We start from the raw sequence: 17,079 nt of genomic DNA, 5'->3' as shown, positions 1-17,079 counted from the left end.
TCAGTAAAACCAAGGAGCTGATTGTTGATTTTAGAAAGAAGGAGGCAAAGACACACACCCCTATCACCCAGGTTAAATCTAAGGAAGGCTAAAATCCAGAGCAAGATCCTGGTTAACTTCTACAGAGGAGCAATAGAAAGCACACTGAATGGAAATGCCACTAACTGGCATGGTTTGTGCACAGCCCAGGACAGGAGGGCTTGACAGCAGGTGATTAAAACTGCCCAGAACATAACTGGTTCCCATTCACAGACCAGTGACCTTGGTGAAGTGAGGTGTCTGCACAGAGCCCAAAGGATACTGAAAGACAGCAGCCACCCCAGCCACAGTCTGTTCACCCGGCTGCCATGTGGAAAAAGATACAGAGGTATCAGCTGCAGAACCACCAGACTACGGAGCAGCTTCATTGTCCAGGCTGTGAGACTCCTTAACTCCTCCTTCAACGCCAAAAAGATGTAGCAGGATTTAGGGTCAACTTTAATTTCTTCTTAAACCTGAAGTAAAATGACTAATAAATCTACCTTGTACCTTGTATATAAATCTGAGTTTAACTGCACCACACAGGTTCGGAGTGAAAGCACACAGTAAGTTATAGCTAAAATGCAAAGAGGAAACTACCAAAACTGGCAGGAATGTCAGGTAAATCTCTTTTTAACACACAGTTTTTAACATATCAAAGGAAATCATTCAACTAAAAGTGGTCCTGTTCATGTCCTTCCCTCACTAAAGATGTTCTACAGAAGTGAGTCAACATGTACCCTTTCACTGCAATGGATTACTGAGTTCTGAAATCTATAATGGTGCTGCTTAAGGTTTATCCTCTCCATTCAGAAGAAACTGGTCCTCTTAGTGACCTCTATTTGCTGGGGTCTCCTGGCTCTGTACAGCAGCTGTGTGTCTTTTGTAAAGTCATGATAAAAGGCTGTCAGTCACGCTTGTGCCTTTTGAGTGGACCATGCCTCGAACCACTTTCTTCACACTAGCCCAGGGATCCTCGAGTTTGTTACAAAATGAAAATAAAATATTGTGTTATAAGATATTAGCATGACTTCCAGGCTTTCCTCCATTTCTTGCATAACATTAAATACACTGCTAAATATCTAGCTTTCCCCTCTGCTACATGGTCTGGATATGTATTCTGCTGGAAGTCAACAAGGTAACAGCTCAGAAACTTGTATAAGCCAAAGAAACAGTAAAGTGTCCTCCAACTGAAGCATGAATTTCAATTTAAATGTGGACGAAAAGATAAGCACAGAGCATAGATACACTGAGGCTCCATCTCTGTTAATTACCAGAGCACTCAGGCATGTTGCCGGTCCAGGTCCCGTTCACAGTGCAGTGTCGGGTAAGCAGGCCAGTAGAGTAGTAGCCCTCCCTGCAGGCATAAGTAATGGATCTGGAAAACGTCAGACCATCATGGATCAGGATCTGGGAATTCCTGGGAGTCCCTGGGTTGCCACAGGAGATCACTGAAAACAAGTGAGAAAAAGAGGGAAATTAGTTTATTCACTGCCTAATCCTGAGCAACCAGAGGAGAAAGTGTGTTTCAGATGTATGTGTGTGTGGTGTGGATTGGGAAGAAGGGTGGGGGTTAATTAGTGTGTTGGCACAGTACCACAGCACCCTTTGCTTCATCTAAGCATTTTTTGGAAAAAAAAAAATAGAGCGTAAAGCCTGAATTATAGATGAAAGGTTTTCCACACTCTTATTACTCTTTTCTCATTGCACTCCATTTTTCCATCTACTTTTCTCTCTATTTGAAAGGACAGTTCAATCCCAAGTTAAAAATACACTTTTTCCCTCTTAACTGTAGTGCTATTTATAAATCTAGATTATTCTGATAAGTAGCAAGTGTAGGAGATATTGACCACATAAATGAAAATAATGAAACCCAATCAATTGGCTCCTGGTGCTCCAGCTAAAATACATAAATGCAGGCTACATTTCATGTAATTATTTCATTTTAACTGAACTACACCTGCCATCTGTATCCCCACACAGAAGGAAGCGTGCATCAACAGCTGGCTCAACAAGCACCACTGAGCTAGCTTACATTACAGCTCAGCCGAGGAGGATACCATTAATGTTTACATCTCATGCAGTCACAAGCCTCCCGTCCATTAGTAGATATAAGCTTCCTTGTATGCTGAAATGAAGTTGGTGGGTGTAGTTATGTTAGAGAGAAAAGAAATCCTTCATGAAACTGCTCACAACAAGGTCTGTGGATTATCTTCAGTAACTGTCATGATTTCTGAATAGACATTGCTGTTGAATTTTTCAAATGTATTTTTTGGCACTTTGAGCGCCATAACCTGAGTGCCATCTAGTTCCATTTTATTTGAGAGAAGATGGACATCTCTACGGCTAATATCTCCAACACCTGGCAACTCACTCCAAAACAAGCCTGATTGATTAATAGCGCTAGTGGTAAGAGGAAATGTATTTACTTTTGATTTGAGGTTTAAATATCCCTCTAACATTTCCAGCTACCAACTCAAATGCCCAAACGTCAAATTAAGTATTCAAACCCAGTAATGTAGAAGTAAATAAAATTGTTAAAAGTCATGCATACACCTTAATCAATGATCACTAAAAGGCATTAAACCACAAATGGAAATCTTTCGTTTTTCTGGTAAATATGAAGGTAAAGTTTCTCAAAACGCATTGATTAAGACTTTTGCACTGTTCTTTACATGTATTTAAATAAGACTTGTCCTGTAAATTAAACAAAATCTGGGCTGGTTCCCTTCATACTCCTTGATGTGTTTGATATTAGTTCCTCACTTGGTTTGTTTGCCCTTTCCCTCTGCTCTTCATCCGCCCACCCTACCACCATCCTCATCTTCCCCCGCGTCCTACTTCATAAGTAACTCTGCTTTGATGGACGCATCCTTTGCTCACAAAGTCCCTTGGTGTCTGTCCGGCCGCCAGCGATGGTTCTGTTCATTACAGTCTCCAGCTTGCCCTGGGCCCTCAGAGCCCTGTGGGCTTCGCCCTTTCGTAATGACCAGATGTGGCCTGGCCCTTGAAGTCTGTGCCAACCGAGAACAGGTGGGCAACCTCAGCTACTGGGCATACCACACACAGTAAGAGGGGATGAGACTGAGTGAGGCGAGGGAGGTGCCGGTGTGCCGAGAGGGGTGTGTGTGTGTGTGTGTAAGGGGTGTTAAGAGCACAGGTGAAAACAGTCTGGCAGACAGGATGAAGCTTCTGGAAATAAAACACTGTATGCAACGATGAGGGAAGAAGAGGGGCTGTGTGTTCATGGGGAGTAAGAAAAGGGCAAAAAATTAAAAACAATGTAAGTGCAGATAGAGCTTCATCTGCAACTTTGTGAATGCTAATTATTTTCGTGTTGCTGAAAGATAAGGAAAAATCCTTGGACACACCCTGCTGGCTATTTATGCAATAAAAAAATTGCAGATTAAAACACAAATACCAATTAAAAAAACTCACAATATTACTACTTATAAAGTTGATGTTGATATGAAAGGAAAATGGACAGGAAACATAATCCAAAAATAAACAAACTCTACACACTACTGATAGTAACTGATTTGATGATAATCTAGATCAAGTTGATCTCTTGTGATCATGAGACGGTGTCTTTCTATTATACTCTTTCTATTTGCTTCTGCATGCAAGATATTTGACAGTAGAAAAAGCAGTGCACTCTTTAGTTTTTTCACAGTTTGTAATGTCTTTGTCCTTTCTCTGCAATAATAATGGATAGTGTGGGGCCTGTAAGACCCAGATCGATCGGACGGATGCAAACACATTTTCAGAGAATCTGCTTTTTTAGGTGTCAGCAGCAGACTGGATGTTGCAAAAAGAAAAATAAATAAATAAAAGCCTTATGGTGTTTAATCAATAGAGAAAAGCATTCGCTGTTATGTCCTCTATTCTCTCTTGCTCAATCACTGTTTCCCATTTTTGCAAACACGCACAAAACACATGCAAATTTGCGATGAGCCTTTCATTCAATTTGCAAAGGCAGCAGCTAATTATACAATCATTGACTACAGTATGCGTCACACTCTATGGCTTAAAATGTGCAATTCAGTGGTAGGGTTTGTTGATTTGCTCTGAAAAGACATCAAAATGTAGAGAAGATGAAATATAAACAGTCACTTAGAAAAGCAACCACATTCTAAAACCTTTACTGAAGCCCCAATGAACTCCAAGTGAGGAAAATTATTTGGGTGTCTAGTAGCCCTGAAATTATTAGTTATCTAGAATTATTATATATTTATGGGAGTGATTAAGCAAACTTGTGAGGAAAGGAAGACGAAAGGAACTTTTTAAAAAAGGATACACTAAAGGAAAGACATCCTTAGAAATACAAGTTACTGAATTGAAATGTAGATGTCTTAATCACTGTCACGGTGCATTAGAAGTTCAGTGAAAATCAGCCTCAGTTACTGCACAGTCATAACTTAACAGCTGGCTTCTTTTTGTGTTACTAGATGGTCAAATATTGTGTTCATCCATCACTGCTCCTCAAAAGTCGGTCAAACCATTCATCCATTAATTTCCCACCAGTTATCCAGGTTTAGGTTGCAGTGCTAGCAATGTAATTAGTAGCCCAAGCATGACTTTCCCAGACAATGTCCTCCAGCTCCTCATAAGGAATCCCGAGGCGTTCCCAGGCCAGATGGGATATGTAATCCCTCCATAGTCTTCTGGGTCTGCTCCGAGGTCTCCAGTTGGACGTGTCCAGAATATTTCCATGGTGCACAGGGGAAGGCATCCTGATCAGATTCCTGAACAGCCTCAACTGGCTGTTTTCAACGCAAAAGAGCAGCTGTTCTACTCTTCACCGATATCCAAGCTGTTTACCCTCTCCCTAAAGGGTTGTACCCTTTTGGCCAATACCCAAAGCTCACAGCCACACGTAAAAGGCCTTTGCACACTGAGTTCGGTTTTTTAGATATGTTTTTTTCATACGTCATCCCAGAAAAAAAAAACCAAAACATTATGCAAAGAAACATTGCACACCAAGTCTGATGCATTTTATTATTCTATTTGTTGCGAAAATTTGCAATACGAGACAAAATGTAAAGACACATTTCCCTTTTATAAGAAAATCAAAGCAGTTCCAAAAATATTTAATGACTGATGAATGTTTTGGAGTCAGTGTGCAAATGTGATTGAAACAATGAGAGGTTGCATAAATTTTTAGATGCATGACAATTCTGGGCAAAACAATGGACCCAATGTGCAAAAGCCTTGACAGCTGGAACCTACACTGACTAACGATTTGAGAGCTTCACCTTCGAGCTCAGCTCCCTCGTCACCACAAATTGGCCGATGCCATCTCAATCAGTCTATTGATCTTATCTTACCCCCACCTTACCAGACCCTAACATAAACTTCTTCTCTTGGGGCAAAAGCCTTGAGATTATAAAAATCACTTGATTGATGATAACACAGGCTCTGTAGCGTTAAACGCCCACTGTCAGTGTGCTTGTCTTGCCACCAAGTATGCGTACATGGGTCCCGCTTGGGTTACGTAAGGACCACAAAGTCAGAAGCACTGATCTCAGTACCTCATGTTCCCACAGCCACCAACACAGAAAATACACCTGAAACCAGAGTCTGACAAATGGTCTGAGTCTCCTTCCTAGTGCACCGATAGAAACATTTCTGTGCAGCATGACCTGACCAGACCATGTTTGCCAGAGAAGAAGAAACAGTAAATACAGGTATACTTACCATGACACTCAGGTTGGGTTCCGAGCCACGTTCCATTGGCTAGACAAGTTCTCTCTGGCGAACCCTTCAGCATGAAGCCGGGCTCACAGCTAAAGCGTACAACGCTGCCCACTGTAAACTCTTCCCCCAGACGGATACCGTGCACGGGAATGCCTGGATCTCCACACAGCCCAGCAGAATCACCTGGAAAGTTAAAATAAAAACAAACAAAATGTGACAAATATAGCGAAAAAAGCTCATATTTTTGAAAATATGAGACTATCACTAATGTGGCGACACATTAGAAATGTACTCTCCACATTTTAACAACAATACCAACAGTAATAATAATAATGATGATAACAATAATAATAATAATTATTATTATTGTTATTATTACTATTCTTGTAATGGGATTACAAAAGGAACACAGACACTTGCATCCCCCCGACTGCCATCCGATAGGACATCACATCCCTCACATCACATTACGTTTCATTGTATCTGTTTGTTCAACATGCAGAAAATGTGCAACAGGATGTCATTTTTCATTCCACTGACCCGACATACATTTTGCTACTTGCTTCATAATTTCACGTCTTCCGTTTAAAAAAATCACAAACCATTTAGAACTGCTGTGTACTGCTCTTGCTCCTCATTTTACAAGGTGCTGGTGCACATCACTCCGATAGTGCATCGCTAAGAAAGTCGGGCAAATCTTTATAAAAAGGTTGTGTTTATTGCCCGTTGAGAGAACACTAGCAATCCCCGGAATATATGAATGTCATGAATTGTGACATTAAACTGTCAGCATGCCATTTTATTGCCAGCTTGTGGGTCTGCTGTGTGTGCCAGTTTGTGTTTCTGTCACTGTCTGTGTTTGCATATGTTGTGTCACACCTTTGTGATTGTGTTTGTATTGATGCCATGCACATTTGCATGTGTGGAGTGGACACCCCCGTGGCTTTTCTCATGTGTGTTAAGTATACTAGGAGGACCTCTGAGGCGAATCGCTGTAGGGGGACAGAGAGTATGAAGGCTGATGTCTTTATAGTGCTTCATAACCCTGCCGAGGTGTGGGCGTCCCTGTTCCTCAGTTAATATGAGCAGATTAAAGCAGTTTTATAGAGGACACTCTCTCTGCCCTTGAGGCCTATGGAGCAGACAGGCAGCTCCATCTTTGCTCTACCTACTTTGCTCATTACCTGCTAACAGCTGCCACCTAAACTCTTTATTTGTAAGCCTGGCATTACAGGGGCATTGGTGTGGCTGAGTGGTGGTATTACATCGGAATTAATCAATTATTAACAGCAGGGAGTTACAAAGAGAATAAGAAAAGGCTCTACACCAGCTGATAGATGTAAATATTATAGCCTGAATGTGTTAGTCCCCATCTTTTAATTCAAGTAGATCTTAAACAACTTAGAAAGCTTAAAAAACAGTGTAATTTTCAGTTTTATCTTTCCAAACTGTCAGACAGTCAATCTGGGTGTAGTTTTCCATACCGGAGCAGTGTGGCGGCGAGCCGCTCCACTGGCCGTCCAGCTGGCACATTCGTGTCGTGTTGCCGATGATGGTACGCTGGCCGATGCAGCTGTAGCGGATGACTGAGCCTACTGTCCGACGGTCGCCGGAGATCTGGGCATAGGGAGGCATGCTGGGGCGGTCACACAGCACCACTGTCCAATCAGAGCAGAGAGATGAGAGGAAGAGGCCAATGAGGAAGTGGAGCAACCCTAATGGTGAATAACTGATAAATACACCACATACTGAACAGATTGCCTTATTTAAGTAAAACCGTTCATTGTGATAATGTTGGGTGACATTCAATTTGTGTTTGTTAGCACTACATTTCACAGAATCAGACCCCAATTTATCAAAGAAACTTTCCAGACAATTAAGAGACTTTGTTCCATCAGACTGCTTTGTCAATTTATCACACGGAGTCTGTTTAGATTACAAATGCCAAAGATTTCCTGCACTGAATGGATGTAAACCCAGTAGGTATGGAAATGCTAGTTCGTTCATTGAGCAGGGGCTCAAAGAGTTAAAAAAAACAAACAATTTTCAACAGTTGTGATCAATTAATCAATTTTGTCTCTCTTTAAGGAAAATGCAAAACATCTGCTGTTTCCAGCTCTTTGAATTCTTTGTTTATAATATTACGGTTATATTTATTGGATATGAACTCTTGGCTAGACAAAATAAGTTATTTGATGACTTCGATTTCGGCTAAGAGAAACTGATGGGCATTTACCACTATTTTATTTTAATATGAAGGCTAAAACAGCAGGAAAAAAAGACTTTTGCTTTATGGAAATCAGTTTCTTATTACTTTTTTGCTTTTTGTTTTATTTAATGATGATTTTTTTTCAGGTTGGAGTGGTAGGTGTTGTCAGGCAAGATCACAGTTTTAGTGTCCTCTTCTTCAGTATATACTGTACAAAATATTGGAACTCATGCAGCGCCACTAACAACCAACCCCTGAAGTACTCACACAGGCACTTGGGCAGGGAGCGATCCCAGGTACCGTCCCCCTGACAGGAGATGGAGCTGGTGCCCAGCAGGTAGTAGCCCGGGTTACAGCGGTACGACACGGTGGTCTGGAAGCTGTAGCGATGAGGCCCGCTGGGCAGTACCTGTCTGATGCTGTTCTCTACATGACCCGGCTCTGTGCAGTTCACAACTGAAGAGAGGGATGCAGAGAAGGTGTAAGGAGCCAGAGAAAAAAAAAGGCAATCTTGTGTAAGCATTTAGTTTCAATTAAATAAGGTTTTCGACTCGGACATTATGATTTACTGTTCTTTGATGATTATATGTAAAATGTTGCTGTCAGGAATGACAAGTGGGGACCTTTGATTGTGATAATACACCACTTATTTTGATATAAATAAATGACATTCTGTCACACAGAGGCAACATGCCCAATTTACAAGCAGAGTTTTTGCTCTTGCTTTGACTCCTTTGTCCATGCCTTTCCTCATTTACTACTTCCACCCATCCAGCATCTATCCATCCACCCCAATCCAAATGAAGTAGGAGGCAGGCTCCGGAAATAAACATTTGCTTCATTAGAGCCAGTCTCCTGCTGGCCGCCATGGTGCAGAGATGGTGATGGATGGGGAGCTCACAGGAGAAGAGGCACCATGTCAGTTTAGCACCAGATGGAGAGAGTTAGGGAAGGGGAGAATGAGGGATGAGTGAGGAGCGAGGGACAGTGAGGGGGGCTGCTGTACAGAGTGAGACAGGAAGAGGCCCTGATGGTGCAGAATATATTAAAATTCATGACAGAATGTCAGGCTACGACTGCTACCCGCACCCATCCATCTTGAAGAGTCTCAGATACAAGACGCAAACCAAAACCTTACAAGGCTTCAACAAAGTCAGAGCACAGTGAGTAACACTTGCTGTCTAGTCTACACTGTGAACCACAACTAAGTATGTACTATGATGCCAGAAACTCTAATGGCTTCTAAAACACTATCCACACAACCATTATGCCCCAGTTTGCCTTGCCAGTGTTGCCCCGTGAGCGTGCCTTTGCCACAGCCAAAATGAACCCATTGTATGCTAATGTGCCTAAAAGCTTGCTCATTTTCATGCTCCCAAGCCGGCCAGCACAGCTAAATCACCCCCCAAATACCTATTATAATGTATTCCTTCCAGTAGAGTGCTGACCCATGGTGCCATCATTTACAACTTACCGCATAATAACACTACAAAGTGTATTTGAAGCAGTGGAGCTGCTTCAGCACGAGACTTTCCAAGCTTGGAATTCAGTTTTGAATAAATGTGCCCAGGCAACATGGGCTCAAAAGCGATCCAACAGTCATCTAAAACGACTGACCTCCTGGTGCATTTCTGTGTGTGGCCCAGTGGGCAGGCAGGGAGGAAGTAAAAGGATGAAAGGAAAAGAAGAATAAAAGTGAGAGGGGAAGAAGGGCTGAGGTAATTCATCTCTGTTCCACTCAGAAGTGGAGACCCCAGTCACCCTATCCTCCTCATGGCCGCCAAGTAACGGCCCTGTAAGTGGTGTGTCAGAGAGGGGTTTTTTTTGTCCTGTGTCTCTTGCCTTTTATCCCTGAAAGACAAATAAACACACACGAATCATCCAAAGAAGGTGTTGTTGTGGCTTTGTTGCTGTGACTCAAATTGGTGGTGATTACAGAGGGATGGCAGACTGGCTGGGCCGGCGGTGCTCTCCTTCTCCCTGCATTATTGATGGAGCCTACAGACTCTCATAGTTAAAATCCGGACTGTGGAAATCATTACCTTTGTTTGATTGACTTCTAACCCACCCTTACCTTTTTTTTCCTGCCTGCTGTATTTATCCACAACAAATCTCCATCTGAAACTAGTTAACGCCACACCGTTGTATGCCTCTGCGCTCCAGTCAAGTAGCACTTAACAGTTTACAAAACATGAATGCTCCAAACACATCTTCCCCGTGGGCAGCACGGAAGACCTTTACAATTAGCACAGTTTCAAGGTGGGCACCCAAGGTTCTTGAGTTATGGCTAAAAACATTTTTTATAAGGTCACCATGACCTTGATCTTCAACCAGCAGATTCTAATCAGTTCATTCATTTGGACATTTGTGCCAAATTTGAGGAAACTCCCTCAGTGCTATCTTAAGATACTGCGTTCACGAAAATGAGATGGATTCAAAGTCACAGTGAACATGACCTTTGAACGCCTTATTCTTACCAGCTCAACGTTCAGTCTACTTGAATGCTTACATCAAATTTCCTCAAGGTGTTCTTGAGTTATCATGTTAACAAGAATGAGACAAACACCAGGTCACCATGACCTTAACCACTGACCACCAAAATGTAATTGGTTCATCTTTGAGTCAACTGAACATTTGAGCCAAATTTGAAGAAAATCCCTAAAGGTGTTCTTGAGATATTGTGTTCACAAGAATGAGACTGACAAGGTCACCGTGACCTTCACCTTTGGTGACCAAAATCAAGTCAGTAAATTGTTGAGTCAAAGTTAATTTCTGTGTCAAAATTGAAGAAATTCCCTCTGGGCATTCTTGAGATATGGCATTCACAAGAATGTTCCCGACAGACAGATGGACAACCCGAAAACATAATGCGCCGGCAAGGAGGCTTAAAAATGCAGATGGTTCGGCTTAGCTAAGGTGAGATGGACAAAGTGGATGTCATCCCAGCACGTATAGTTTTCCACTTAGAGGAGGAAGTACACGACAGACAGGAGAGCGTGCCTCACCAAATGTCTAGAATGCTGTAATTAAGGTGATAAATCTGATTGACAAAAAGACCTCTGAGGTACTTATGTCTCCACATCAACAGTGGGGATAATGTGCTATCAAAACAGATGCCCATACTCACCCACACACACAATCTCACACAAAATGCATCTCAGAGTCAGCATCTGCATGGAAACAAGGCCAATGCTAATATGATGCCACTACTAGAGCGGAGCGATTTAAGACGTACGTCTGGCAGAAAAATCTTGCCTGCTTATGCATGCAGCAGTCAAATGTACTCCTATCTTTTTTTAACAACTGAAGGATTCCTGTGGGACTCGCAGCCTCCTCATCCCTTCATAAACGTCTAAAAAAAATCCCCTCTCTCCTCATTTAAAACAAACTCATAAGTCAATCCGTCACTGATTCTGTCACCGCCTTGTCACATACAGGGCCCGACCTTGCGAGCGGCCTCTTTCTGTGCCTGTCACAAAGCCCTCAGTTAGTGGGGACTAAGAGACAGACGTGGGTGCCGAGATACATTGCTTGTCGCGAAAACACTGCCAAATTAAAAGTCCTTGCCTCACTTCAAAGCAGAGCAGGGTACTTCTTATTCTGAGCAAAAAGCCAGGATGCTGGTCTCCAAAGGCTGCTGTCTTTCACACAAGCTCAAGGATCCTGTGATTGTTTTTGGCTGCCTCTGCCTGGTTATTAACTAGGTTTGTTTCCCTGACACACAGGTGAGCCTTAGGGTGGAACAGAGGTAGCTAGGGTAAGAGGAAATAACATCAAATGTAAATATTATCCGGAACCTCCACGGACCAAGTGGTTGAGACCGTGGTAATTAAATAATCCAGGGTTCTCTTTGGTTTTTCATTTCAATTTCCCCTAATATGCGTCATTTAAAACTCTTTCTCCCTCTGGGTGTCTCAGCGCTTCATCTCCGCTCTCTCTATGATTGGGGTCATCTTTGGTGGCAGAAGATATGACCTTGTACAATACAGAAGGTAATTTAATACATACTTACGCAAATGGATGAGAACAGAAAAAAAACACGTGGAAGCACGTGGAAAGGAGCACATTTTTTGACAGTGTCATCACTGTGCATTAGCAATGTGTGTGATGTGTGTCATAACACGTGTGATGCTTAAAAATGTATATAAAAAGGTTTCCGCAGATTTTTACGGACAAAATTTCAAACTTTTCTATGACTTTTTAAGGAATGATATTTCTTGCATTTTTCAAACATATCAGATTTAAACTCTTTTCAGACTAAATTTGAGCTAGCTGGCATACATGAAGGGAGAGACGGAACACAGGAAGAAAACTGAGAAATGTACTTGATGATAAACAAAACCTCATGGATCGACACATAGAGCTACGTTACGTCATTCGCCATTAGTTTACATTATGTGGAAGGTTATCTGCAGAAGATTACTGTAACAATTTCATTGCACACAACAAAATTCCACGAACTTTCCAAAACTTTCAATGATTTTTACTAATTCTATGACTTTTCTAAGCCTGGGAAATGTGACTGTGAAATTCCATGAATTGTCCAGCTTTTCCATGGCCATGGGAACCCTGTGTATAGCAACATGTCACTGTGCTGTGATCATAAATGCATTTCAGCGATGATTTATGTCTAACTGCCTTCTGCATCAAAAGGTACAAACAATCAGGCACATACATTCAGTCTGTGCTGACTCTTTGCATTCATCATTCATTTGTAGGCATGAGGTTCTCCAAAAATCACACATGCATTATCCCTCTGGACCAACAGATTAGCTTGTGCATCTACTTGACACTTACTTTTACACCTGGGGAGGGTGTGGCTCCACTGCCCATTGGCCTGGCAGGAAGATTTCACAGCCCCCTGCAGAACATATCCAATATTGCAGACAAAGCGCACGGCATCATTTAAGTTGAACTGGGTTCCTTGGGTCATACCAAAGGTGGGGTTACCAGGGTGACCACATGTGATGGCTAAAAAAAAAAAGGAGAAAGAAAATCATGGTTATACATTTGCAAAGAAGTTCAATTAAATCTAAAGGTTTAATATCAAACACCTGAATAAAGAAGGGCTGGATTTAAAAAGGTATTGTTGCAATAACAACAACAATGCTGTACAGACACAGCACTGAATGTAGACGGTGTGTAAAGATCCAAATTCTTTTTGCTTAAAACATTCTTGGATGGTGATTTGCTTCACAGAGAAATACAGTGTTTATTTTGGAATAATTACCCCATCTTTAGAAATGTCATGGTAAAACTTAGGCATGAGACACAGGTGGAGTTAAGAGTGTAATTTAAGCAGAAACTTTCTGTAAAACTGTTCAATAACAGGAGTTAATGGGTGATCAGTACCAGATGCCTCAGTTCCAATCACACTAAATTAGCGATTGGTATCAGCCTGATAAGAGCATCCCTAGGTAATAGATGTCTGCAGTGATTACAAATCATCGATCAGCAATAGTCTCGGAAGGTATTTCTTTTTTTACACCCCCATACCTGCCTGACATTTCACAAGGGGATAAGGTACATGGTGACATTTGCATTACAACAGACAAAAAGTAAAAGCTGAACTGTTGATGATAGATCTTTACTTTTTTAGTCTAACAAATTCATTTTAAAAAGTCACCAGTCAAATGTCTCGATACCTTTGTTTTTTCTTTATTACCAGCCTAACTTGTTAGTCTAAAGCCCAAATCTGTTCATCTAAGCAGGTGAGAAGTCAAACTATACACTGTACCATACACATACACTGTTTTACTAATAACCAACTGCTGGCACTTACGGACACAGACAGGAGTACGTCCTGACCACCGGTGATCCTGTTCACAGATTCGCACCGACACCCCAATGAGACGAAATCCTGGGTTACACTGGTACACAACGCTGCCTCGATAGTTATAATTCTCCCCAATGATCTGTCCGTTCACAATGGGCTCCGGGGTGCCACAATGGCCAGCTATTGATGAATGAAGAAGAAAAGTCAAGGTCAAGGTCAGACGCTGGTGTTAACTTCTGAAGCAAACTAAACAGACTTTTTGATGTTATAATCATTTATGGGTGCTGAAGATCTCACCTAGACACTGGACCTGTGTTCCACTCCAAAGCCCATTAGACATACACTCTCGTACCCGAGAACCCACCAATGTATATCCTGTGTTGCAGGAGAAAATGGCAGTGGCTCCATAAACAGTCAGTGTTCCAATCTTGTTACCATTTGGTGGAGTCCCAAGGTCCCCGCAGGAGATGACTGAAATGAGAAAACAATATCATGTGTTACAATCCCATACGGACAAAAATAATCAACAACACTAATTTGTTTTGTGTGGAAAATGGTTTTGTTGGCTTTCATTCATTTTGTTTTGGTTAGAAGATTTGTGACTGTTTAGTTATGTTCTTTTTCGTAATGTCACAGTGGAATACCATACATTTGGATGCAATTATTTTTCATCCTTGTCAAATTACTTTTTTCCTGGCAAAGGTTTTTCTCTATTTCTTAGTGCAAATGAGGGCATTAACTCTTGAAACTGTTGGAAATTAGATCATTATGTGCAAGTTACACTTACTGTCGCAGACTGGCCGTGGATCTGGGTAGTTCCAGGTGCTGTTGGCCTGGCAGCGAATAACCCTTTGACCCCTGTAGTAATACCCTGGGTCGCATATGAGCATCATTATAGCATCATATTGGTTTTGGGTACCATAGATCAGCCTCCATCTCCCATGTTCCACAGCTGAGTGGCCGATATCAGGGCAGGTTACCGCTGGAAGGTCAGAGGATAAACAAATGTCATTAACTCAAATAGCTGTTTATGTTTGGTGCCGACAAATGACAAATGGGTTTTAATCTCAAACCTGCAGAAAATGTTTGGAACTCGGTGTAGGTTTTAAAACTTTAAATATGTCAAGGTTTAAGACTTCTGGTGGTAATACTGCAACTAAATAAAGTGAAAGCAAGAGATGTACTCACGAATACATCTGGGCGGGGCCTCAATGGGACTCCATCTCCCAGATTCCTGACAGATCACAGATGTGGTGACAGGCCCGGCGAGACGAAATCCTGAATTACACTGGTATGTGGCCCTGGCTCCTAAAGAGAAGTCCTGGCCTACAATACTGCCATTGACCGGAGGCACTGGCATTCCACAGGACATGACTAGAGGATAACGAGGAATGTAAAGGGAAGAAAAAACATGAAAAATGTGTTTGGTAGACTGAAAGCAAAGGTAGTGGAGTGTATTTAAATACCAATTTTGTATGCAGAGTGTCAGCTCACAATAGGCTTCCTCTGCAAACACAGTCTCAGAGTCATCATTGATGTGCAGTAAACATTAGCTCAGGCAGCCATCTGCACAATTGTAAACAATCAAGTCTAGAGGGAGCACATGCAATTCAGGTAGAGATTACACCTGAGGCAGACTTGACCAGGCACTGAATGGCTGCCCTGCTGCTCTCAGTTTTTGCTTCAGCTGGTATTATTAAATCAAATTGCTAACTTTTTGTCATAGTTGCTGAAACTGTTACTATATACACATATTTATACGTGAGACAGAGGATCTGTGAAAAATATATTATTCTGGTCCCTCGAATTGCTTCTAATCGCCTTACCTCATGTGAACGAAACAAGCGATCGATCAGAGCCAAGGAGCGTTTAACGCACCTGTCAATCATGTCATTCACTGCTCAGGAACTGCGGCAAAACTGTCAAACTAGGCAGCACGGATCGAATATGAATCAAGATTCTGTTACTGCACTGAACATTTCTCACCTCAAATGTTTTCATAATCATATTTCAGTGTACTGTTTAGTTATAAAAAGAGAACGTTTACTCGGGGTGGTGGGCAGAGCACTGTTTCGGCTCAGCCATTTCCAACATGGTGGCTCAGTCAAAACTTTCTTATTTTACATCGAAAGAATGCACTAAAATGTTTCTTGAAGCAAGAAATGTGCAATGGAGTGACAGAATGTTGATTCATATTTAATCAGCGCTGTGTGACAGACATGATTGACAGCTGCACTACAGACTCCTTAGCTCTGACCAGCTGTTTTTGGTGCACCGTGGCTGATTCGAGTAAATGCCATCAAAGGCAGCAGGAGAAGTAATGTGATTTTTTCCGACTATCTGTCTCATTTAATACTTTGTAGATGTTGTGACAGTTTCAGCAGTTACGACTATAGTTATTTTTATACAAGTTATCAAGTATAGCTTCAATAACTCTGGTTGAAAATTAGACTCTGGAAGAAGATCTTTCAGATTTAAGCGTTTGTGATGGAATATAACAGAATATCTGAACCCAAACCAATGGAGAACTCACTTAATATGTAAATCAATGAATGGCGCAACAGCATCACAGTGTTGTAAAATCTAAAATAACATTTTGTACAAGTTGTATGTTAAAGTGGATACATCTTGCCTTAATAGCTATGATTTTATATATACTTTTAACTTTGCTAATTTCTTGTGTCAGTCTCAGTTGAAAGAACCTAAATGCTATTGTTCTTTCAATCACTGAAAAAAGTGAGAGCTGTGACAAGCAGATAACTGTGACTATAATCCATAAGACTGACATATCAAACAATTCAGCTCAGGTAAACCAAATATCATTAATCTGATGCAATGTTATCTTCAAAGTGATTCTGAGGAATGGTGAAGTGAGCTTCCTTGAAGCATGCCTAAGGCTGAGGGGCTGTTGGTGATGGCACACTGTCAGCTGAAATCATACTTTGATCCAAAGCAAATGGATTCAGTGATCGTTTTTTCAATCAACTTAAATCAGAATGACTGAACTTACAAAATCCATTTTGCTACAGACATGTTTTTTTAGCTTAGTTTGGCATGAATGTTAAACTCTTGTTTTCAAGGTTCATTTCATTCCTTTTAAGATGTGCAACTAAATGCCAAATGAGCTCAGTCACAATGATATCAACAAAATGTGACTTAAGGAAAATTCTTGACAAGCTGAGCAGCATTAGCCATGTGAAACTGTCCTGCCAAACTCACCTAAATCAAAGGAGCACCTAACCCCCAAATGACCATTTGTGCATCAATTACTCACCCTGTATAACATTGTATTTGGGAAGAAAACTTATTTTTTCTCACATGCCTCAGGTGAACAAAGACTTCATAAATGGAGAAAATTCTTGATGAATTTGAGTGTTAG

At 41.4% G+C, this 17,079-nt stretch overlaps 1 protein-coding gene across 1 annotated transcript in view; it reads right to left on the bottom strand.

Moving 5' to 3' along the window:
* The window catches only part of csmd2 (CUB and Sushi multiple domains 2), a 285,801-nt gene that overhangs the window by 20,424 nt on the left and 248,298 nt on the right, over positions 1–17,079 (bottom strand). The window contains exons 51-59 of the mRNA XM_042506230.1: positions 14,889–15,074; positions 14,488–14,682; positions 13,998–14,171; positions 13,707–13,880; positions 12,722–12,895; positions 8,192–8,380; positions 7,200–7,373; positions 5,716–5,898; positions 1,293–1,469 (exon numbers count right to left, since the gene is read on the bottom strand). Of these exons, the coding sequence (XP_042362164.1) occupies positions 1,293–1,469; positions 5,716–5,898; positions 7,200–7,373; positions 8,192–8,380; positions 12,722–12,895; positions 13,707–13,880; positions 13,998–14,171; positions 14,488–14,682; positions 14,889–15,074 (1,626 nt within the window). The remainder of the gene's footprint in view (positions 1–1,292; positions 1,470–5,715; positions 5,899–7,199; positions 7,374–8,191; positions 8,381–12,721; positions 12,896–13,706; positions 13,881–13,997; positions 14,172–14,487; positions 14,683–14,888; positions 15,075–17,079) is intronic.

Source organism: Plectropomus leopardus, chromosome 18 (genome assembly GCF_008729295.1).
Source record: "Plectropomus leopardus isolate mb chromosome 18, YSFRI_Pleo_2.0, whole genome shotgun sequence".
NCBI lineage: Eukaryota > Metazoa > Chordata > Actinopteri > Perciformes > Serranidae > Plectropomus > Plectropomus leopardus.
Note: the sequence above shows the minus strand (reverse complement) of the source record. Positions and strands in the feature narration are given on the sequence as shown.